Below are 16,651 nucleotides of genomic sequence, written 5' to 3' on the forward strand. Positions count from 1 at the left end.
ATAACTCCTGCTGGTGCTTTGGTGTGGATTCTTGAAAACAGCAGAGTGCTCCTGTCATAAAGAGGATCTCTGACGAGCACTTTTGTCGTAGCTTCGTCAAAACAGCAGAGCGCTCCTGTAAAAACACAGGATCTTTGACTGGTGCTTTTTGTTGTAGGTTCTTTAAAACAGCAGAGTGCTCCGATAGAGGATCTTTGACTAGATTGTAGGAAGTTAAATAATTCATAAAACTGTTAAGTTCATTTATTTTGTCAGGTTTGTTTCTTGTAATATTACGACTTTTCAAAATTCGTCTTTCTGTTCTTTAATATTTCAAATCAAATTTTTTTCCCTCATGATATTACATGTTTATTCTTGCAAAAACTTTTTTCTTCAATTCTTGATTTTATCATTGAGATTAAGTTGTTATTTTTAATGGTTACTAAGAGGACGGCAGCAAAAGTAACAATTTCTTGCAACTTTTTCAATATTTTAACTTTATTTTTATTTTACAGCTGTTTTTATACTTCTTTTTTATACAGTATATAACTACAGTATTTCAACTTTCTTATTGTCTCACAATTATGACTTTATTCCCATAATATTATCACTTTATTCCCATAATATTATGACTTTATTCACGTAGTATGATGACTTTATTACCATAATATTATGACTTTATTACCATAATATTAGGACTTTATTCCATAATATTATGACTTTATTCCCAAAATATTATTACTTTATTCCCATAATATTATGACTTTATTCCCAAAATATTATTACTTTATTCCCATAATATTATCACTTTATTCCCATAATATTATGACTTTATTCCCGTAATATTATGACTTTATTCCCGTAATATTATCACTTTATTCCCATAATATTATGACTTTATTCCCATAATATTATGACTTTATTTCCATAATATTATGACTTTATTCCCATAATATTATCACTTTATTCACATAGTATTATGACTTTATTCACGTAGTATTATGACTTTATTACCATAATATTATGACTTTATTCCCATAATATTATGACTTTATTCCCAAAATATTGTTACTTTATTCCCATAATATTATGACTTTATTCCCATAATATTATGACTTTATTCCCGTAATATTATGATTTTATTCCCGTAATATTATCACTTTATTCCCATAATATTATCACTTTATTCCCATAATATTATCACTTTATTCCCATAATATTATGACTTTATTCACGTAGTATGATGACTTTATTACCATAATATTAGGACTTTATTCCCATAATATTAGGACTTTATTCCATAATATTATGACTTTATTCCCAAAATATTATTACTTTATTCCCATATTATGACTTTATTCCCAAAATATTATTACTTTATTCCCATAATATTATCACTTTATTCCCATAATATTATGACTTTATTCCCGTAATATTATGACTTTATTCCCGTAATATTATGACTTTATTCCCATAATATTATCACTTTATTCCCATAATATTATAACTTTATGACCATAATATTATCACTTTATTCCCATAATATAATGACTTTATTTCCATAATATTATGACTTTATTCCCATAATATTATCACTTTATTCACGTAGTATTATGACTTTATTACCATAATATTATGACTTTATTCCCATAATATTATGACTTTATTCCCAAAATATTATGACTTTATTCCCAAAATATTATTACTTTATTCCCATAATACTATCACTTTATTCCCATAATATTATGACTTTATTCCCGTAATATTATGACTTTATTCCCATAATATTATCACTTTATTCCCATAATATTATCACTTTATTTCCATAATATTATGACTTTATTTCCATAATATTATGACTTTATTCCCATAATATTATCACTTTATTCACGTAGTATTATGACTTTATGACCATAATATTATGACTTTATTCACATAATATTATGACTTTATTCCCGTAATATTATGACTTTATTCCCATAATATTATCACTTTATTCCCATAATATTATGACTTTATTTCCATAATATTATCACTTTATTCCCATAATATTATCACTTTATTCACGTAGTATTATGACTTTATTCACGTAGTATTATGACTTTATTACCATAATATTATGACTTTATTCCCATAATATTATGACTTTATTCCCAAAATATTATGATTTTATTCCCGTAATATTATCACTTTATTCCATAATATTATGACTTTATTCCTGTAATATGATGACTTTATTCCCGTAGTATGATGACTTTATTCCCATAATATTATGACTTTATTACCATAATATTATGACTTTATTCCCGTAGTATGATGACTTATGATGACCAGAATATTAGGACTTTATTCCCAAAATATTATTACTTTATTCCCATAATATTATCACTTTATTCCCATAATATTATGACTTTATTCCCGTAATATTATGACTTTATTCCTGTAATATTATGACTTTATTCCCATAATATTATCACTTTATTCCCATAATATTATGACTTTATTTCCACAATATTATGATTTTATTCCCATAATATTATCACTTTATTCCCATAATATTATGACTTTATTCCCATAATATTAGGACTTTATTCCATAATATTATGACTTTATTCCCAAAATATTATGACTTTATTCCCATAATATTATTACTTTATTCCCATAATATTATCACTTTATTCCCATAATATTATCACTTTATTCCCGTAATATTATCACTTTATTCCCATAATATTATCACTTTATTCCCGTAATATTATGACTTTATTCCCATAATATTATGACTTTATTCCCAAAATATTATGACTTTATTCCCGTAATATTATGACTTTATTCCATAATATTATGACTTTATTCCTGTAATATGATGACTTTATTCCCGTACTATGATGACTTTATTCCCATAATATTATGACTTTATTCCCGTAATATTATGACTTTATTCCTGTAATATTATGACTTTATTCCCATAATATTATCACTTTATTCCCATAATATTATGACTTTATTTCCACAATATTATGACTTTATTCCCATAATATTATCACTTTATTCACATAGTATTATGACTTTATTACCATAATATTATCACTTTATTACCATAATATTATCACTTTATTCCCATAATATTATCACTTTATTCCCATAATATTATGACTTTATTCCCATAATATTATGACTTTATTCCCATAATATTAGGACTTTATTCCATAATATTATGACTTTATTCCCATAATATTATGACTTTATTCCCAAAATATTATTACTTTATTCCCATAATATTATCACTTTATTCCCATAATATTATCACTTTATTCCCGTAATATTATGACTTTTGTCACGTTCGTCAGTGACCTGTCTTCGTGCTCTATGTTGCTCTAGTTCCTGCCTTCTCCTGGCCTGTGTTTTTTCCCTTGCAGTCACACCTTGAGCGGGCTGGAGGCGGGGACACTGGGCACACCTGTTACTGATTACTCGCCATCCATTTAAGCTGACTGCTTACAGCTGGACGCTGCTGGTTCTTTGGTTTTGACAAATCGCCGCCTGCTCACACGTGGACACCTACCACGCTGCCAGCCTTTTCCCTGTTTCTGGTTTTTTAGCCAGGCTAGCCCAGCTGTACCCAGCTACCCAGCCAGCTCCTTCTATTGTGTTCTTGGACTATTTCATGGTGACTCTTAGTTTGCCTTTTCTGCACCATCGCCTTCTGTTACTCTGTTGGATTTTGCCTGCACACTTGCATTAAAGTGTTAAACTACGTCTAAAGCTCCCTGCCTCTGCTTCTGGGGCCCCAACCCCATCTCCACTCGTCACAGAAAGAACCAGCCAAAAGGATTATGGACCCCGCAGAGTCTGAGCCCGTAAAACTGGCACTACGCCACCAGGCGCAACGCCTGGGCAAGCAGGAAGAACAGTTAAACGCTTTGGGTGCGTGTGTAAAAGACATGTCAGACAGACAAGACACCCGTATGCATGCTCTGGAGGCCCAACTTTCCGCTCTCTTGACTGTCCTGCAACACGACGCCTCAGCCACGGCGCCACCAGCTAACTCAGAAACACCCACCGACCTCCCACCCACGTCCGACGCCAACTCACCTGCATGCGGCCCGCTGCTGTCCAAGCCTGAAAGGTTCTCCAGAGATTCTGGCGACGTAAGATCTTTCCTCACTCAATGTGAATTGCACTTCGAGCTTCAAGCGGCAGCTTTCCGCTCCGAGCGAGCACGGGTCGCCTTCGTCACGTCCCACCTAACCGGAAGGGCAGGAGCGTGGGCCACGGCGGAGTGGAGTCGCCGATCTTCCATCTGCTCATCCTACGCCGCCTTCGCCAAAGCCATGGAACAGGTATTCCAGCGGACCCCCCCCGGCCGCGAAGCGGCGCACTCTCTGCTACGCCTACGGCAGGGACGCCGCATCGTAATGGATTACGCCATCGAGTTCCGCGCGCTCGCGGCGGAGAGCGACTGGAACGCCCCTGCTCTGCTAGACGTCTTCTTCGACGGGCTCGCCGACACCATCAAGGACCAGATGATCCCTCTGGAGGCTCCGGCGAACCTCGATGACCTCATCGCGTTGGCGATCCGCATTGAGAGGCGACTCAACGATCGCAAGGCGGACAAGGGACGCTCAACTCCTGGACACGGCCATGGCGGATACCCTGCTCACCAGAACCCGCCTCGCCAGTCCACTCTCGACTCTCCTCCGGCACCAAGGTTTGACGAGCCCATGCAGCTGGGAGGAAGTCGCCTCACACCCGCCGAGAGGAGCCGGCGTAGACTTCTACGTCTATGCATCTACTGCGGCCAGGATGGTCACACCATCTCCCGCTGTCCCGTCCGCCCCGACAGCCCACGTACTCAAGCTTCCCATCCCAGCCCTCCACGCTCTCCCATGGACACGCCCCCTGGCGCTACTTCCTCATCGGACACGGCGGGCAGACTACAACTCCCAGGTACACTCTCCTGGTCTGACGGACAAATAGATGTTTACACTTTCATTGATTCCGGAGCAGATGATAGCTTTGTTGACGAGTCCTTTGTTACACAATTTAGCATTCCTGTAACTAAATTACCTGTGTCCAAAGTAGTGCACACCCTTGATGGGCGTCACCTAGCGACCGTTACACACCAAACCGTTCCACTTTTTCTCCGTATCTCAGGTAATCATCTTGAATCTATGCACTTTTACGTCATTCCTTCCCGCGCGGCACCCGTTGTGCTCGGGCTTACATGGCTACTTAAACACAACCCACACATTGACTGGGCTAAGTCTACCATTATTAACTGGAGTGTTTTCTGTCATTCTCACTGTCTTAAATCCGCATGCCCACGCTCTTCGCCCGCGCATGTAAGGCCACCTGAAAAGATTGACCTTTCCTCCATTCCCCCTGTTTATCACGACCTTCGGGAGGTATTTAGCAGTGAGAGAGCCCAGTCACTTCCTCCTCACCGGCCATATGACTGCGCCATTGAACTCCTCCCAGGTGCTGCGTTGCCATCCGCTCGGCTATATAACATCTCCAAACCTGAGAGGGAAGCCTTGGAGCAATACATCTCCACCTCTCTTGCGGCCGGCCTCATTCGCCCCTCCTCGTCACCATTAGCTGCTGGATTTTTTTTTGTTGATAAAAAGGACAAATCTCTACGACCTTGTGTCGACTACCGCCCACTCAATGATATTACTGTTAAGAACAAATACCCTCTGCCATTACTGGACTCTGCCTTTAACCCCCTTCATACTGCTAAAATATTTTCCAAGCTCGATCTCCGTTGCGCCTACCATCTGGTTCGCATCCGAGAGGGTGATGAATGGAAAACTGCGTTTAATACTCCCCTCGGACATTTCGAATATTTGGTCATGCCCTTTGGGCTCACCAACGCCCCTGCCGTTTTTCAGAGTTTTATAAATGATGTCCTTCGGGATATGCTTGGCCGATTTATTTTTGTCTATTTAGACGACATACTCATTTTCTCCTCCTCACTTGAGGAACACATTCAACACGTTCGGTTGGTCCTCCAAAGGCTACTAGAAAACAAATTATTTGTCAAGGCAGAGAAGTGCTCTTTCCACACCCCTACAGTTTCCTTCCTGGGCTTCATTGTGGAACGTGGTCAACTTAGTCCCGACCCGGCCAAGATTCAGGCTGTGGTCGATTGGCCCGTTCCTACATCAAGGAAGCTCCTTCAAAGGTTCCTAGGCTTTGCCAACTTCTATCGTCGGTTCATTAGAAACTTCAGCCGTGTCACAGAACCTTTGACGAAGCTCACATCTGTTAAAACCCCTTTTACATGGTCCCCAGAGGCTGATTCAGCATTTACTAAGCTAAAATCTTTATTTACTACTGCTCCTGTGCTTATTCACCCCAACCCCTCTTCTCAATTTGTCGTCGAGGTTGACGCCTCTGACACAGGCGTAGGGGCCGTCCTCTCCCAACGCTCGACCACCGACCAGAAGCTGCACCCCTGCGCCTTCTTCTCTCGTCGCCTGACCCCTGCGGAACGCAACTATGACATTGGCAACAGGGAGTTATTGGCCGTTATCTTAGCGCTGCAGGAGTGGAGGCACTGGCTGGAGGGCTCGGAGCTCCCCTTTATTGTGCACACGGACCACAAGAACCTGGCATACCTGCGCGCGGCCCGGCGCCTCAACCCCCGACAGGCACGGTGGGCCCTTTTCCTCACCCGGTTTAACTTCACCCTGACTTACCGCCCGGGCTCTCTGAACAGCAAACCAGACGCTCTCTCCCGACTACATTCTCCTCTCCCAGAGGAACCCCGCCAGGAATTTATCATCCCACAGTCCCGTATTCTTGGTGTCCTTCAGTGGGATATTGAGAAGCAGGTGGCCAACGCTATCAAGGAAGTCACTGCTCCTGAAGGATGCCCTGCTAACCGGCTGTTTGTCATCCCGGAACTTCGCCCCGATGTCCTTCAGTGGGCACACGAGTCAAAGATGGCGTGCCACCCTGGAGTCTCCCGCACCACGTTCCTCCTGTCGCAGCGATTCTGGTGGCCCTCCCTTCGAGCTGATGTCCGGGAATTCGTGGCCGCCTGTCCCATTTGCGCCCGGAACAAGTCGTCTCACCAGGCCCCGGCGGGCCTTCTCCGGCCGCTTCCCATCCCCTCCCGCCCTTGGTCCCACATTGCACTGGATTTTGTTACAGGACTACCCCCATCCAACGGCAAGACAGTCATCCTCACTATAGTGGACCGCTTCTCCAAGATGGCTCACTTCGTCGCACTCCCCAAGCTCCCTTCAGCACTCGAAACTTCGGACCTACTTGTTTCCCATGCCTTCCGACTCCATGGTATCCCCCTGGACGTGGTCTCGGACAGGGGGCCGCAATTTACATCGGCAGTCTGGAAGGCTTTCTGTAAATCCCTTGGAGCCTCGCCCAGCTTGTCCTCAGGCTATCACCCCCAGACCAATGGTCAAACTGAACGAGCCAACCAGGATTTGGAGGCCGCCATCCGCTGCGTCTGCCATCTACAACCCGCCTCCTGGTCCTTCAACTTACCATGGATCGAATATGCACGCAACACCCTTATCAGCGCTGCCACGGGCCTCTCTCCATTTCACGTGGCTTATGGATACCAACCCCCGGCGTTCCCCTCGCTAGAGTCGGAAGTGGCAGTCCCCTCCGTTGATGCACACCTGCGCCGCGCTCGCCGGGCCTGGCGCAACACGCGAGCTGCCCTCGCACGGACCTCTACACGCAATCAGCGTTTAGCCAACCGCCACCGCTCGATTGCTCCTGAGTACAAGCCGGGACAAAGGGTGTGGCTATCATCCCGCGACTTACCTCTCCACACCGAATCTAAGAAGCTTCAACCCAGATACATCGGCCCTTACCCCATTGAACGTGTCCTGAACCCCTCCTCGGTCCTGCTCCGCCTCCCTGAATCCCTCAAGATACACCCGGCATTCCACGTCTCCCTCCTGAAGCCCGTCTCCTCCAGCGCCCTTAGCCCTCCGGAGGTGCCTCCTCCTCCTCCCAGGTTGGTTGACGGCCACCCAGCATTTACGGTCAAGGCCATTTTGGATGTGAGAAGAAGGGGCAGGGGTTTCCAGTATTTAGTGGACTGGGAGGGGTACGGCCCTGAGGATCGCTCGTGGATCTCCCGGTCTCTCATCCTGGACCCCACTCTTCTCTCGGACTTTTATAGTCAGTTCCCTGAGAAGCCAGGTAAGCCGCCAGGTGGCGTCCATTAAGGGGGGGGTACTGTCACGTTCGTCAGTGACCTGTCTTCGTGCTCTATGTTGCTCTAGTTCCTGCCTTCTCCTGGCCTGTGTTTTTTCCCTTGCAGTCACACCTTGAGCGGGCTGGAGGCGGGGACACTGGGCACACCTGTTACTGATTACTCGCCATCCATTTAAGCTGACTGCTTACAGCTGGACGCTGCTGGTTCTTTGGTTTTGACAAATCGCCGCCTGCTCACACGTGGACACCTACCACGCTGCCAGCCTTTTCCCTGTTTCTGGTTTTTTAGCCAGGCTAGCCCAGCTGTACCCAGCTACCCAGCCAGCTCCTTCTATTGTGTTCTTGGACTATTTCATGGTGACTCTTAGTTTGCCTTTTCTGCACCATCGCCTTCTGTTACTCTGTTCGATTTTGCCTGCACACTTGCATTAAAGTGTTAAACTACGTCTAAAGCTCCCTGCCTCTGCTTCTGGGGCCCCAACCCCATCTCCACTCGTCACAACTTTATTCCATAATATTATGACTTTATTCCTGTAATATGATGACTTTATTCCCGTAGTATGATGACTTTATTCCCATAATATTATGACTTTATTCCCCAAATATTATGACTTTATTCCCATAATATTATGACTTTATTCCATAATATTATGACTTTATTCCATAATATTATGACTTTATTCACGTAGTATTATGACTTTATTCCCAAAATATTATGACTTTATTCCCAAAATATGATGACTTTATTCCCATAATATTAGGACTTTATTCCCGTAGTATGATGACTTTATTCCCATAATATTATGACTTTATTACCATAATATTATGACTTTATTCCCATAATATTATGACTTTATTCCCAAAATATTATGACTTTATTCCCATAATATTATGACTTTATTCCCATAATATTATGACTTTATTTCCATAATATTATGACTTTATTCCCATAATATTATCACTTTATTCACGTAGTATTATGGCTTTATTCACGTAGTATTATGACTTTATTCACGTAGTATTATGACTTTATTACCATAATATTATGACTTTATTCCCATAATATTATGACTTTATTCCCAAAATATTATGACTTTATTCCCATAATATTATGACTTTATTCCCGTAATATTATGACTTTATTCCCATAATATTATGACTTTATTCCCGTAATATTATGACTTTATTCCATAATATTATGACTTTATTCCTGTAATATGATGACTTTATTCCCGTAGTATGATGTCTTTATTCCCATAATATTATGACTTTATGACCATAATATTATGACTTTATTCCCATAATATTATGACTTTATTCCCGTAATATTATGACTTTATTCCCATAATATTATCACTTTATTCCCATAATATTATGACTTTATTTCCATAATATTATCACTTTATTCCCATAATATTATGACTTTATTCACATAGTATGATGACTTTATTCACGTAGTATTATGACTTTATTCACGTAGTATTATGACTTTATTACCATAATATTATGACTTTATTCCCGTAATATTATGACTTTATTCCATAATATTATGACTTTATTCCTGTAATATGATGACTTTATTCCCGTAGTATGATGACTTTATTACCATAATATTATGACTTTATTCCCATAATATTATGACTTTATTCCCCAAATATTATGACTTTATTCCCATAATATTATGACTTTATTCCATAATATTAGGACTTTATTCCATAATATTATGACTTTATTCACATAGTATTATGACTTTATTCCCATAATATTATGACTTTATTCCCATGATATTATGACTTTAAAACAAGTATTTTTTCTTGAATATGTCGCCTTTATGCTACTAAAATGATGTTATTTTTATTCTATATTGTGGTTAGCTGACACCTTTTTTCATTTTGGTAAAACTGCTGATGTTTTCAATCATTGCTGTTGTTAAATGCTATTTTTAGAATGTGGCGCAACACTTTGTTGTAGTACATCCTTGTGCTCCGATCACATAGAAGATCTTTGTGCTGTAAGAGCAGAAGGTGATGAAGACATCGTCGGCGTCACATCAGGGATGGATCTCCCCAGGTGGAGGAGGCGCAGGAAGAAGGAGTCGGTGCACGCTGGAGCGAGGCGGCGCTTATTTGACGTGTCGGGCCACGAGAGCTGCATGCATTTTTCAAGCCCAGGGTGCCTCATGAAAAAATCATGAGTGCCACTCGGTTCAATATTTCATGGCTGAAGTGACAATCCTTGGCCTACACGCCGGCTGTGATGGCGTGATGTGATGGATGACTCACCCCCACCCCCCAGTCTTCCCTGCGAGTGCTCTGCTGTCCAAGATCATGCCGTCACAAAACAACACTTGCAAAATTCTAAAGCTTACATTCTATTCTTCAGCCTCAAGGTGATGTGATGCTCCATTGGAGCTTCTCCAAGAATCCTTCTTAGGTCCATCTAAAAATAGTCTAAGTGTAAAAAGAAGCTAACCCCTGTGCAGGCATACTTGGCTCTTAGCTTAAGTTTGACCCTGCAACAGACTATTTGCATTATTACCGCAGGTGAACTTCTTTTTCCACCTGCAAGGCGGTGAGGAATGCTAAAGTACCTGCACTGACGGTGATGGCCTCCATGAACTGCTCTCTCCACGAGTTGGTGCCCACCACCAGGGCCAGGTTGGTCTTCTTGATGAGCTTGTCCACCGTGCTCTGTCACACAGCACAACCACAACACGTCAGCGGTGGACTCCAGATGCGCCACGAGGCTCCAGCAGCCGCCTCACCCCGCCCACCTTAAACTCGTATGACTCCTCAATGACGACCTCCATCTTGGAGTGCTCCCCCAGCACGGGCTTACCCATCTCGGCGATGCGCTTGGCCTCCTCCTCGTCGGACGTCAACTTCCTGTCTGGAGCATCTGAGCGCGCAAAGAAAGAGAGAAAAGAAACAGAGCAAAAACTCTGAGGCCCAAAAGTCCCGATGGTATCTGTCCCCCAAGTGGCAGCCACGCTGAGTCACACAGCAAAGTGCTGAGTCAGCGTTCACGCCAACAACAGCGCTTTCAAGTGCATGCAGAGCTGGGATGCCGACCACGCGTCCTACCACCAAGCGCAGATACTGAAGGTTGCCTACAGCCGCATCCAAAAAACACAGATGGAATTTGATGATAATAAGAAAAAGTCCAAATCATTTTACAAAATAGACTGGAAATATTCAAAGTACAAGAAAATGTCATAAAACTATGGGAACGAACATGATGAGAAAAAATACCATCATTTTAGGAGCTTGAAGTTGAGGTCTAAAAAAAAGACATTTGTTGGAATATGGAAAACAAAAAACAGCCAACATCCGCCACAATAACCTGGTAACATGATGAGGAAAGTACTGCATACAGTAAAACATGTCACGTTTTGGCTTGTCGCTCTGCTGCCGCCTGCCTGTCATTTGTTTCCAGTGCAACCTCAGGAGGCGAGGGCGGAGTCAACAGAGCGCACCTGTGGACAATCTCATTCACAGAGGACTCTTAAACTGTGTGCAAACCCTTGCTTGCCACCAGATTGTACTCCCTGACCTCCTGTTCCTTGCTCCCGCTCAGTCTGGCTCCACGACCCTTGCCCTGCTCTCTGGCTCATTACCTTTGCTTGCATTTACCTGCTCTGTATTGCCTTAGTGTTTTTCCTCTTGGTTAGCCTTCAGTGTTTTTTGTTGTTTTTTCCTGACAGCCTTCTGCTGTCAGTGTTTTGTGTTTTCTTACCCGTAGTGGATTTTCCTTTGTTTGTACTTTTCCCTGGTGGACACTTTCTGTTTTATTAAACCTTTTTTATTACAAGTTCTCTCTTTGTCTCGCATTGGGATCCAAGCCCTCTGACGTGGCTCCAGCCACTCCTGACAGAACAATCTGGCCAGTATGGATCCCGCGGACATAGAGCACTTCCGCACAGCTCTGTCACAACAAGGACAATTAGTCGGAAGCCATGAGAAGTCCAGTGGCATTATGGAGGCTTTCAAAGCCCTCTCAGCCAACATGGAGGCCCTCAATCAACGCCTGGGAAATCCTTCCTCCAATCCACCACCAGAGGTCAGTGCTTCCTCGGTTAGTCTGGATGCCTCTACTTCCGCAGCTGCGCACACACACCTGTTCCTTATCATCGAGAGCCCTACATTCCACATCCCCCGCGTTTTTCCGGAGAGTCGGACTCTTGCAAACAGTTTCTTCAGCAATGCTCCTTAATAGTCGACCAGCAGCCCACTACTTACTTCTCAGACCAATCTAAAGTAGTTCACAGGCCCGTAACCAGGGGGGGTTAGGACGAACCCCCCCGCGGGCGACCAAAGGTCCGCTTGGTTAAAAAAAAAATAAATAAAAAAAAAGCTGCTATCAAGGTGTGCAATTGTAACGGAGTGTAGATGTGCTGTGATAAATGATGGCAGAAGTGTTGCAACAGCGCCTGTTGCTGGTGAATAGTGGCATGTGCACATTGCTGCAGGAAGGCTCAGAACTGTTAGGAATGAGACATGCTGAGTCACGTTTTTGCACTGTCCGGAATATTTGGTGATGTGATGTTTACTGTGTGTTTATATTTTGTCATATACAACGTCATGTGCATTTGATAGTGTTCACTCATTGGAAAGAGCCAGTCTGCACTTTTGAGTGAAGTTTTCTAGACTTTAATGCAGTTTCTTTGTTGAACTAACTTGGAATCATTTATGTCAATGTAGATGATCACCTGTCATTCCTCTGTAAAAGTGTTGTTACAGGACACACTGCCATTAAAAGAAGTCCATAATCCACCTGACTGGATGTGATGCATTCAAGCGACAGCATTGTGGAGCTGCGTCACACGATCCCGTTCACTTCCCCAACATCAGGGTCCTCCTTCAGTTGGCCTGTACCATCCCAGTAACATGGTGTGAATGTGAGCCAAGTGCCAGTACCTTGAAGCGTCTGAACACCTACATGAGGGCCAGTATGACGCAACGCTGGCACTTCTCCACATTCACTACAAAAAGGTTATCAACCTGGAGGAAGTGGTGGTGAAAGATCCATTCACTCAAATTTTTGCACCCCCCCCCCCCCGAAAAATATCTGGTTACGGGCCTGGTTCATTATGAGTTTACTCTTAGGCAGAGCCGCTACATGGGCCATGGCGGCGAACACATCTACACCTGCCATTCGCACTTCTCTACCCTTGTTTCTAGAAGAAATCAAGAGTTTTTCACCACCCCATTCGCGGGATGGAAGCCGCTAGCCAGTTGTTGGACATTAAGCAAGAGAGGCGCTCAGTGGCAGACTTTTCTATAGACTTCCGGGTGCTCGCGGCGGAGAGCGGGTATCCCAATACCGTACTCCGTAGTATTTTTCGCAAGGCTCTCAATGCACACATCAAGGATGAACTGGTGGCTAAAGACAATACCTCCTCCCTTGAAGAACTCATCAACCTAGCCATCAGCCTCGACAATCGTGTAAGGGAGACAGCAAGGGAATATGCTGAGGGATACGCCGCTCAGAAGTCGACACCCGCGGTGATACCATACCTGCCTCCAGAGGGACATTCCTTTGAGTCTAGAGCCAAAGACGATGACGCAGCACGCCAGGAGGTTCCCATGCAACTAGGAGGACGCCGTCTCACCGCAGAGGAGAGAGCCCGACGCCGTAAAATGGACTTATGCCTCTACTGCGGTAACCCGGGACATCACCTCCTTCGGTGCCCCGTTCGGCCGATACGCCACAGAGGATCGATGCCTGGATCGACCGAGGTATCTACACCGATATCCAGGATCGATCCCCCGCCTACTGGGGATCGTTCGACTGCTGATGACGCCCACACAGGAGAGAGTGTCCGTGAGACGACTCCAGATTAAGGGAACCATTACGGGGTGGGGGCAGAAATATTGTCCCTACACTCATTGATTCAGGAGCAGATAATTGCTTATTGGACACCTCATTTGTAATTAAGCATGGAATTGGCATGGTTAAGCTCGCTTCTCCTAAAGAGGTGTTTTCCCTGGATAAGCGCTTCCTGGCGTCTATCACCCATCAGACTGAACCTCTTTGTCTTCACTTGTCCGGTAACCACTCGGAAATAATCCGTTGCTATATTATGCCATCTCAGTCAGCCCCTCTTGTGCTAGGATTACCTTGGTTACGACTTCATAACCCGTCCATTGATTGGTCTACAATGCACATAGCTAACTGGAGCCCTTTCTGTCACGCCAACTGTCTTTGTTCAGCTATACCCGACATTGCTTCTAAGAGTATTCCGGAGGAGAAGATTGATCTCACAGGTGTTCCCGTAGATTATCACAATCTCAAACAGGCGTTTAGTAAGGACCGCGCTCAGACCCTTCCACCCCATCGTCCTGACGACTGTTCCCTTTAGTTACTCCCAGATGCCACATTACCAAATGCTAAACTTTACAATATCTCCGGCCCTGAACAAGAAGCTCTCAGGGATTACATCTCTGCTTCCCTAGCCTCGGGTCTTATTCGCCCCTCTTCTTCACCACTGGGGGCAATATTTTTCTTTGTGGCTAAAAAAAGATAAGTCCCTTCGGCCTTGTATAGACTACCGGGGTCTTAACAGCATTACTATACGCAATAGTTACTCCCTCCCACTTATGGACTCCGCTTTTTCCGCCCTTCACTCCGCACGCATATTTACCAAGTTAGATCTCCGCAACCCGTATCACTTGGTACGTATAAAGGATGGAGACGAGTGGAAAACTGCGTTCAATACCCCGCTGGGGCACTTCGAATACCTGGTTATGCCGTTCGGCCTCACTAATGCCCCAGCAGTGTTCCAAAATTTAATCAGTGACGTTCTCAGTGACATGATTAATCAGTTCTGTTTCGCTTACCTTGACGACATTCTTATTTTTTCCAGGAACATACAAGATCACACCACGCAGGTCCGCCTACTCCTCCAGCGGCTGCCTCTGACTAGGCTAACATCCCCCAAAATGACTTTTGTTTGGACCCCAGAGGCTGAGACAGCATTTAATACACTTAAGACACTGTTTACATACGCTCCTGTACTCGTTCACCCTGATCCTAACTTGCAGTTTTTTGTAGAAGTCGACGCCTCAGATACGGGAGTGGGAGCCGTGCTGTCCCAGCGGTCCTCGGTCGACCAGAAACTGCACCCCTGCGTCGCCTTCTCGCGTTGCCTCACGCAAGCGGAAAGGAACTACGATGTGGGCAACGGGGAGCTGCTGGCCATCGTTCTCGCGCTGCGGGAGTGGCGTCATTGGCTGGAGGGTGCAGTTCTCCCCTTCATAGTTGTCACCGACCATAAGAATCTGTCATATCCGAACTGCTGAAAGACTTAATGCTTGTCAAGCCCGCTGGTCATTGTTTCTGACACGCTTCAACTTCTCCATTACATACAGACCCGGTTCACGCAATGTCAAACCCGATGCACTCTCCAGAGTCTTCAGCACCACGGAGGAGGGGGCGGCGCCGGAAACCATCGTACCTGTGGCGGGTGTTGGGTGCTGTCCAGTGGGAGGTGGAGAAAAGGGTGTCTGAAGCAACAGTCAGGATGGAATCACCGGAGGGCTGCCCTCCGGGGAGACTGTTCGTACCTGAAGGACTGAGGTCTGAAGTGTTACAATGGGGCCACGCCTCTAGGGTGACCTGTCACCCAGGGACCAGAAGGACGCAGTTAGCCTTAGCACAAAGGTTTTGGTGGCCCTCCATGGCAGCGGACGTCAAAGGATTCGTTGCAGCCTGCTCTGTCTGTGCCCGGAACAAGTCTTCGAATCGACCCCCGGCTGGCCTGTTACAACCTCTCCCCATTCCTGCCCGTCCCTGGTCTCACATCTCCATGGACTTCATTACCGGACTACCTCCTTCCCGGGGTAACACTGCTATACTGAACATCGTGGACCGCTTCTTGAAAATGGCACACTTCATCGCCCTACCCGGACTACCCACCTCATTGGACACGGCACGACTATTGGTGAGACACGTTTTTCGCATTCACGGCATCCCATACAATATTGTTTCAGACAGAGGACCTCAGTTCACCTCCAGAGTTTGGAAAGCCTTTTGCAAGATGCTGGGGGCGTCGGTCAGACTGTCAATCGAGCACAACCCACAAACCAACGGCCAGACAGAGCGGGCTAATCAGGACCTGGAATCTGCCTTACGCTGCGTTTGTCACCGACACCCATCTTCCTGGGCCATCCACCTCCCCTGGGTGGAGTACGCACATAACACCCTTGTCAGCTCGGCCACAGGCATGTCACCCTTCAAGGTCGCCAACGGTTATCAACCTCCACTTTTTCCTTCGAGGGAAACTGAGGTCTCAGTGCAGGTTCACCTCCGCTGGGCCCGAAGGATATGGCGAGAGCCTGTAGCCGCCCTGAACCGCACGGTGGCACGCAATCAATGACTGGCTGACTGCCACAGGATACCTGCACCCACCTACCAAGTTGGACAAGAATGGCTATCCTCCAAGGACTTGCCCTTGCCCGGAACTAATAGGAAA

At 44.7% G+C, this 16,651-nt stretch overlaps 1 protein-coding gene across 8 annotated transcripts in view; it reads right to left on the bottom strand.

Annotated features, from left to right (window-relative positions):
- Positions 1–16,651, bottom strand: part of slc8a3 (solute carrier family 8 member 3) — a 75,757-nt gene that overhangs the window by 7,443 nt on the left and 51,663 nt on the right. For all 8 annotated transcript variants that reach the window (XM_054796058.1, XM_054796056.1, XM_054796057.1 and 5 more), the window contains 2 exons: positions 10,952–11,076; positions 10,769–10,868 (listed from right to left, as the gene is read on the bottom strand). In XM_054796058.1, the coding sequence (XP_054652033.1) occupies positions 10,769–10,868; positions 10,952–11,076 (225 nt within the window). The remainder of the gene's footprint in view (positions 1–10,768; positions 10,869–10,951; positions 11,077–16,651) is intronic.

Source organism: Dunckerocampus dactyliophorus, chromosome 13 (genome assembly GCF_027744805.1).
Source record: "Dunckerocampus dactyliophorus isolate RoL2022-P2 chromosome 13, RoL_Ddac_1.1, whole genome shotgun sequence".
In the NCBI taxonomy this organism is placed as follows: Eukaryota; Metazoa; Chordata; class Actinopteri; order Syngnathiformes; family Syngnathidae; genus Dunckerocampus; species Dunckerocampus dactyliophorus.